This window comes from Cariama cristata, unplaced genomic scaffold (genome assembly GCF_000690535.1).
Source record: "Cariama cristata isolate BGI_N322 unplaced genomic scaffold, ASM69053v1 scaffold27266, whole genome shotgun sequence".
NCBI classification, from domain to species: Eukaryota; Metazoa; Chordata; class Aves; order Cariamiformes; family Cariamidae; genus Cariama; species Cariama cristata.
In genome coordinates, this window is record NW_009620814.1 from 7,055 (window position 1) to 15,527 (window position 8,473).

At 50.4% G+C, this 8,473-nt stretch overlaps 1 protein-coding gene across 1 annotated transcript in view; it reads left to right on the forward strand.

Moving 5' to 3' along the window:
- The window catches only part of LOC104162896 (paired box protein Pax-7-like), an 11,971-nt gene that overhangs the window by 2,784 nt on the left and 714 nt on the right, over positions 1 to 8,473 (forward strand). Inside the window, exon 2 of the mRNA XM_009701732.1 lies at positions 4,189 to 4,435. Within this exon, the coding sequence (XP_009700034.1) occupies positions 4,189 to 4,435 (247 nt within the window). The remainder of the gene's footprint in view (positions 1 to 4,188; positions 4,436 to 8,473) is intronic.

Sequence of the window (8,473 nt, forward strand, 5' to 3'; positions counted from 1 at the left end):
CGCCGGGGGGGGAACAGGGGGGAGCTGCAGAGATGGGGGTGGGGAGGGAGGCAGCAGCAGGGAGCGGGGGGGGCGGTGTGTGGCTCTTTCATCCAGGAGGGTCTTTGTGCATTAACCTTGGTCTCCCCAACACATCAAGACCCCTACCCCCTCTCCCCCAAGACAAATGACCTCCGGAAAGGGTAGGAACAAGGCCGAAGGCTCCTAGCACCATGGCTGTTATTGACTTGCCCCAACGTGGAAGGCCAAGCACCGCCCGTGAAAAAGGGACAGCAGCAAAGGGAAAGGAGTTGGGGACAGGGAGAGAGACAACGGAGGAGAGGGAGGGGAAAGGGAAGGCTGTCAATCACTGTGATGGACAGGTAGCAGATTTCCCTCCAGATAAAACCTTACTGATGTGAAGTGGATATTGATTTTTAGTTAGTGATGATAATGCACCAAGAAGTAATAAATTATAAGAAAGCAAGGTCAAAAAGAAAAAGTAAAAGGACTTTGCATTCTTGAGGAGGGGATTTCTGCAGATGCTCCAGACTTTCCTAAGTTCAAAAGTTGCCTGGAAAATAAGTTTATCCAGCTGAAACAAGAAGTCAGATAACGCAGGCCTGCCGAGGCTGGAGGGCTTGTGTAGGGTTATCCGTGCTGGGTGGCTGCGTAGCGAAGAGAGAACAGAAATCTCCAGTTCACTCCTGTTATTTCTAACACCTTTGTGTCCTGGGGTGGGGAAGATCAGACGCTGTCCTCTGATAAACTTGTACAAACAGAGTCTCGGGGGAGCTCAGCCCCAAATTGCTCTCAGTGTGCCTGGAAAAGGCAGACGCTTCCCATGGTCAGCGCTGCTGAAGAGAGAACGGAGATCTTTGGGGCTTCTGGCTCCGTTGAGCCCCACAACCTCTGTCAGGGTTCATCTGCAGCACTCAGCCACCCTACCTCCATGGGAGCATCCAGCAGGGATGTGCATCTTGTAGCCACCTTCCGGCATCTCCCCTCTCCAACCTCCGTACAGTTACGTACCTGTTCACTACCTTGGCATCGTTGTGATGAAATATTGGCATCTTTATGTTTCACCACGAATTTCCAGAGGGAAATTCAGCCCAGCCTTTTCAGAAAGGGGTCTTAGGATGGGATGAATTGTCCTTCAGAAGTGTCAGTCTCTCTGTAGGGGGATTCTAGAGGATTAGCAGAGACTAGAAACTAAACTTCACATGGCTAAGGTTAGTTGAGTTGAGTCCTAGCTTAAGTGACTTGCACAAGCCCTTGTGAGTCAGTAGCAGAGCTGGGATTAGAAATCAGTCCTGATTCTGACTGATTAAAGCCAATTACTGTCTTTAGCAGGATTTGTGCAAGTGTCTTCTCTGGTCTCAGCTCCTCTGAATTTGAGGAGTGTGAATCTGGGTTTCATTTACCAACGTTGCTTTACATCCCCCTTTCTTTTTAAAAGGGCCTTAGCAGAAGCATTAATATGACTTCTGCTTGCTTTAAGAGCCTTTTATTTTCTCTGAGTAATACAAAGCAGCTGACTCCTTTGGGGAGATGGCCAGGAGGGAGAGCACTAGAAAACCCTCTGGTCTGTGAGTGGTTCCAGTTGCCCTTCATTTTATAGCGCACGATTTCTTTTCTGCACTTGCAGGGCTTGGTGGTGTGGGCAGCACATCCACAGGCAGGCAGCACTGCCGGACCTGGACAGCTCAGGGAGGGAGAGGAGAAACGACCTGGCTTCGCGCTGCCCGAGCTGGAACTTTCCAAAAATAACTCATAATTCATATGTCTGTGGTTTTGCGCATGCAAGGAGGATGTTTATTTTTTTAACCATCTGATTCTGCTTGCGAATGAAATCCAATAATGTCTCGTGGCTGCTGTATACGCGACTGTGCTGGATATCTGTCAGGCCAAAGGGGTGCAGGGGGTAACACCGACAGCTAAGGCAATGCTGAAGCTGTGAGATCTGCCTGCAGCCGGCGGGATCGAGGGGCATTCGAGGAGATTCGTAGCTGAGCTGGATCAAAGTTCGTGACCTGGCTTTAGTGGAAGGTTACAAATAACTTTGCAGCTGGAAAACCTACCTTCAGGCTGCGCTCCCATGATTTCCCCGCTGCACAAGCCTTGAGGCAGAGGGGTTTACGTTACATGCACACAGAAAAGCATGACAGCCCTATTCTCATATTAATCCACTCTGTCTTGCATATTTAAATGCAATTTCCTTTCTTCATCTCCCTGCCTTTCAGTCTTTGGGCTGTCATGGGGCAGGGAGTTCCACGGGCACGTTTTGCACAGCGTTATGGCTAAACAACTTCATTTAGATACCTCGAGGCTTAATCACTGTGATTAAGAAGCTGTGCCCGGAGGGTCTGGAGAGCTGGAGGTAATTTAGGCTCTGTCGGGAGTGCCGTCTGCCCTCCGGTGTAGAGACAGCTAAGCCAGCTTTAACTTTTGGGGACCAGTAGCAAACTCTAAGCTCAGGGCAGGCTGAAAACCCTGAAGGAGGAGAGGGTAAATGAACCCCATCTGAGCTCTGTGCTGCTCCCACTGCGCTGCTTTTACTTAGCTTGGTCAAAGCTCATTCCTGTGTCTCTGCACCACACTGCAGACAAACCCAGTGGCCAGGGTTAGATTGATTTTCCAGGCTTTTTAACTAACCCCCTCCCCAGTACCTCCCCACTGCCTCCCCCTCCACGGGGGTCCAGCCACCCCTGCTCCTGAATTCCCCTCCCAGACAAATGCCTGGGAAGGATCTCAGGCCGGCTGAGTCGGGAGGTGGCATTACATCAAGGGAAAGCATCTTTGCAGGACTCCCGAGTCCTTCCGGGGGGAGGAGAAGCTTTAGAAAGCAAAGGCCAGCGTTAGCCGGTCATTCAGCCTAAGCCCCCGCTCCGGCAGGAAGGTGAGGGAGGAGGGGATGGGGAAGGTGTCGGGGTGAGCAGGAAGGGGAGACGCCACTCTATACAACCCCTCTTGTGTCCTTCCAGAGAATGTATCCTCTGCACAATAGCTCACCAGGCCGCTGGTGGGGGATAAAGGGCTCATTTTACCACTTGCCAGGCTCCAAATATTTCCAATTTGCCACTTTAATTGATGTCAATAAGGTTATGCTAAATTCGGAGATTTTCAGCCTCTCGGCATCTGAGCGCTGGCCGGGCCCCCCGAGGTGACTGGCTGTCCCCTCTCCCCCCGCCCTTGCCCAGCACAAATATGGCAAGGCAAGCCTGCGGCGGCTGCGGAGATCAACCGAGAGGCATCAGGAGTTCCCTTCCTTCCCTCGCACGGTCCCGCTTCTCCAAACTCTTTACACTCTTAACTTGGCAGCCCAGGGGTAATTTTGCTGATTGCAGAAGGCAATTGCATTAAAGTGCTAGCGGGATCAGGGTCCTTGCGTGAAGGCCTGTAGGCAGCAGCTTACCTCAAATTCACCCGCAGGAACAAATCTGGCATTTTTGCTGCAAAAGAAGAAAAAACCCCACTTCATCTGTTTCAGGTCTCAAAGCAGGAAGATCGCTTGTGTGCAAATTTAATTACGTTTTCAAACCAAGCACTACACTGAAATGAGCCGAACCAGGACCTGTTATCCTTTAACATTTGAGGGCAGAGAGAACTTTGACATTTCAGTCCCTAAAGCTGAATCTGCATCAAAGCCAGAAAGGGTTTGCAGCTGGTTTGGTTAGGGGCCTTTGCAAACCAAACCCCACTCGACTTCCAAAGAAAGGGGCTGTCTTCAGCCTCCCTTTTTGAAAATGCAGATTTTTGCTCCCTGTCTTATGCGTCTCCTCTTCTTTGAGGGCTGTGCGTAGGAAGGGAGGGGGTGCTAGTTCATGGCAGTGGGTGCTGAGCAGGTTTGTCCCAAGTTTCTTCCTTTCTCCGGTGTTCATTCTGAACAGCACAGCTAACATTGTTGGCAGGTCAGCGAAGAAAGACCAAAGATCGAGTGTGCTGTGAAGGAACTGCTCAATTCTCCCTACTAAGGTCTTTCAAACAAAGTGTTAGACACAGAGGAGCCAGCTGTGGGGTGCGTCTGTTGTTAGCTGGCGGAAGCAGGCCTTCATTCTCCAGCCTGGCCACACCTGTATTGGAATTGTGTATTATACTGATAGAGCACCATTACCTGTGGTCTGTTTCTCCCTGGTATGCATGAAGGCAGCTGCAGTCTGTATCCTTTCTCCTCCAGACACTGACGCCTTGTCTCCTCTGTTTCTCCAGGTGATGAGCATCCTGAGCAACCCCAGCGGGGTTCCTCCACAACCCCAGGCTGACTTCTCCATCTCTCCCCTTCACGGTGGCTTGGACACCACCAACTCCATCTCTGCCAGCTGCAGCCAGCGGAGCGACTCCATCAAGTCCGTGGACAGCCTCCCGACTTCCCAGTCCTACTGTCCTCCCACCTACAGCACCACCAGTTACAGTGTGGACCCAGTGGCTGGGTACCAGTATGGACAGTATGGACAAAGTAAGTACACTGGTTGTGTTTTCCCTCCATAGGGAACAGGAGAAGAGAGGGAGGGAATGTTGGAAGGAGCCAGCGGAGCGACTCCATCAAGTCCGTGGACAGCCTCCCGACTTCCCAGTCCTACTGTCCTCCCACCTACAGCACCACCAGTTACAGTGTGGACCCAGTGGCTGGGTACCAGTATGGACAGTATGGACAAAGTAAGTACACTGGTTGTGTTTTCCCTCCATAGGGAACAGGAGAAGAGAGGGAGGGAATGTTGGAAGGAATGGATATTGTATTGGAAGGGATTCCAAGGGAAATCCATCCATCTAGAGAGAAAAAGGGAATTTGCTCACCAGGCACAGATGGAGATTGCTCCACACAGCCTCCCCTACACCCTTGTAGTCCAGTTCAAAAGTCCCAATTGAAATATTTTAGGTAAAACATTTCTATTAGAAAAGGACAACTTCCAGACCTCTCTCCTTCCCCCTCTCCAATTCTTGCTTCTCCAAAAGCCCTGCAACATGTTCACCCTGCGCAGCCAAAGGAAAGCTGGGATTTTAACGCCATCCCTTAGTGATGCACAACTGTATGTGTCGCATCCTCCCCTGCCCTCCGTAAGGTAACGGCTGGGTTCATGCTTAGAGGTTTTGCTACAATATACGTCAAGCCAATGCCTGTCAACTGGGCTGTGGTTCTGCAAAAGCTGAACTGAGACTGGAATTGTAATCCTGAACCTAAACCTCAGACCCGAAAGGCAGAGGGTCCCTGAGAGGATCCGTTTCTCCTCCGGAACGGTTGGGTCACAAAAACACCAGCAAGCCTGGCAAAGGGCTCACCTGCCGGTGTTAAACTAATAATAAGTGTGGTGGTGTGAGAGAGTGATCCGCGGAGGGTTAAAGGTGCATCCTCTTCCTCCGGGAGCGCTCCTGCTTGCCCATAGCTTGTCCTCAGTGACCTTTCCTTCCATTTGGCTGTGGCTTTTTATTCCCCTCTCCGTCACAGCCCTTTAATGTCTTTAACTTCTACAGCTAAATGAGAACCGGCTGTGGCGGCAGACGGGATCAATAGCAGCTTCCCCTCACCCCTCCTTTTTTTGTTTTTCGGGAGTTTGATCTGTGACCCCTTGACCTTCCCCTCGCTTCTGGATGTGAGGCTGGACACACGTGCTATTGATAAAAATCTTAAACAAATTCCAATACCATGTATTTCCAATAAAGATTCCCTTGGGCAAGACGTTAGTCACACCCATGTGTGTAAAAAATAAAATAAGGAGGACGAGCTACGTTTTCCGAGAGAGAGAGACCAGCAAAGGAGAGGGAAAGAAAAGAAAGAAGGGTTTGTCTTGGTTTGCTGCAGGAATTTTTACTTGGGCCTCTCTTGTGCTGATGAAAAACTGCTCACGCAGCCCTATCTCTGTTGTTTTATTTGCCCTCCTTTCCTGATCTCTGTTGCACAGCTCCCTCTTTTCTACTGGGCACCCATTTGCTTTACGAGTCCAGTAGGCTTGGTTCGGAACAGGAATGTTTTCCTGTTAATAGTCATGAGAGTCCAGGCTGCCAACAGGTCTGTGCCCAGCAGCAAGTCTCACATGGTCGACAGAGTTGTTCCAGAGGTGTCCCATGCCCAGAGACACGCAGGTAGCTGCTCCCAAAGGTGTTCTTCCTGCTGGGGCGAGGAAGGCGGGTGAGAAACCATCAGGCACCATCTGCAGTGCCACTGCTCCCCAGGGCTGGGAGCGGGAGTCACGCCTGGTGTGATGGCAAGTCTTAGAGCCAAAGCCGATGCCGTGCTGCATGGCAGATGCAGCACAAACCAGCCGTAGCTGTTCTAAGGTGGGATCTACGTTACGCAGCACATTCCGCATGTGTGCACGTGTATGTGTAGATATTTGTAATTACAGCTCTGTATAGGCCATACAGAAGTCCGCTTCACTGTAAACCTTTCTCATAATGAGCCCCATTTATATTAATCTCTATGCGAGGAAACAGTTTTCATTGGTAATTAGTCCTGTTAGAGCAATCACTTACATGAAGTTGACCTTGATATAACAACACTTTTTCTTGTCTTTCTCAGTGCATGTTGTGTTTAGCAGATACTTCTAATTCCTCCTGCTTTTTAATTCCTCACTGCTTCTTTTCAAATGCTGTTTAAAAGCCCATTGATGTGAGGTGCCCTCCGTAAGATCGTTTATCGATGTTCCGTTCAAATCACATCTTTCTTCCCTCTATGATGCAGCAGAAAAGTATCAAAACTTTTTAGTGAACACTGTGATATAATAAAAATGGGGGGTTGTTATGGTGGGGGCAGGCCCTGTATAACAGGGGACATAACCAGGGCTTGTAAATAAGAGCTCTGTAGCTTTGATAGGCTCTGGACCTGGCCTGCAGAGAATCTCTCTCCCCCGACTCCTTTTCTTCTTATTCTCTTGTTTTAGAAACACAAACCCAGACACACTTTCTCTCTTACATAAGCAAATAAACACCCGGGGTACTTTTGGTAAGTTTCTGGTTTTATTTTGGCTTCCGCTGTATTAAACCAACAAACCATATCATTGCCTTCTGGCATGGGATACCCTGGTGCCTTTGAGCTCTTCCCACTGGCACAAAAAGCAATATTGGGAGTTTATTGTGTTTTTTTAGAAGGATGGGATTGCCATCAGATTTCCATTTTGCTGGGTACTGCCTGGAGCAGGATGACCAGCTCCGACGATTCACCTCCCTCCTTCCCCAAGCACCCGTCTGAATCCACCCAGAGCATGGGCGACAACAGGAACAGAGCCACAACCACACACGCAGTGTGTCGGAGGAGTGAATTTCCTCTTTACCTACAGCCTCTCAAAGACCTTATTTAATGTGGTTACCTGAAATATCAGGGGATGGAGCTGATAAGGTCTGGATGAGAGCCATAGCTTGGGGTCTAATCCTACGTACACCCCCCTTGAAGCCAGAGGCACTGTAACACAACATTACAGAGCCCAGCGCTCGAGTTGAGCTACCCCGGGATCCCAGTCCCCGAGCAGCACTAGCCAGCGTGCCAGCTCCACTTACCTAACTCGGCTCCTTTCAGACTCTGTCGCCCGCAGAAGCCATGCTCTCCAGCAGGCCTCACTTCGGCCCCGCGTAACTCACCCTGTACCGAGCCTGCTCACTTCCAGCACGCCAGCCTGCCAGCACTCGCGCTGCCTGCTCTGTCCCAGCCGGTGAGGAGCAGAGATGCCAGATTAATGTGGTCCTTGTGGTTCCCAAAGGCCGGAGCTGTGTTAATGATGCCGGTGATGGAACGCAGAAGCGTGAAAGGAATTCTAATAGATATGACAAGTCTAATAAGAATTTGTGTCTGGAAGGGACCTCCTCTGGGGCAGGCGTCTGACAAGACGTTGACGGCTGAAATTTGTTTACTCATTGGCACCGATTGTATATCTCCTGCCAGCTCCTTATTAATCTAATTTGAGACATTAAAGCTAGTGAAAGGGAGAGACTTTGACTGAAGCTCAGCTAATGAGCAATGTCACCATCCTGCCCCGGTCCTCTTCCCCCTCAGACCATGGGGCAGTCAGGCGAGCTGGGATACAGGTTCACGCATCGCCTCAGGAGTTGTGGCTGCGTTTCTCGCCCAGATGGAGAGGAGCAAAGCGGTTTCCCTTAGGAAGGATGGATGCAGGCAGGCAGCAGAGCTCGCAGAGATGAGTCAGCATGCAGCAGATGAGTCAGATTCAAGCCCTGTCCAGACTTGGTGAGCTTCCACTGAAATCTCTGGAATCATTTACGCCAGCATCACTGGGTGCAGGAGTTAGCTTTGCCACCATGAGATGATACAGGGAGCTGAGGCTGCAAGGCTTATCCCGCTGGCTTTCTGCTCAGGCATCTCCCTTGGAAACACCATTTTCCATGGCAGAAGTAGAATTTTAGCTCTTTTCAGTAGGTTCACAGAGAGATTCAAGGGACTGCAGCAGCACACACAGAAAGCACTCAGCACACTGCAGCTGCGCTTAACCCCAGCAGCGTCAGTCCTGCTGGGTGTTTCTGGTGGGACCTTCATCTGTCTGCACTTTTT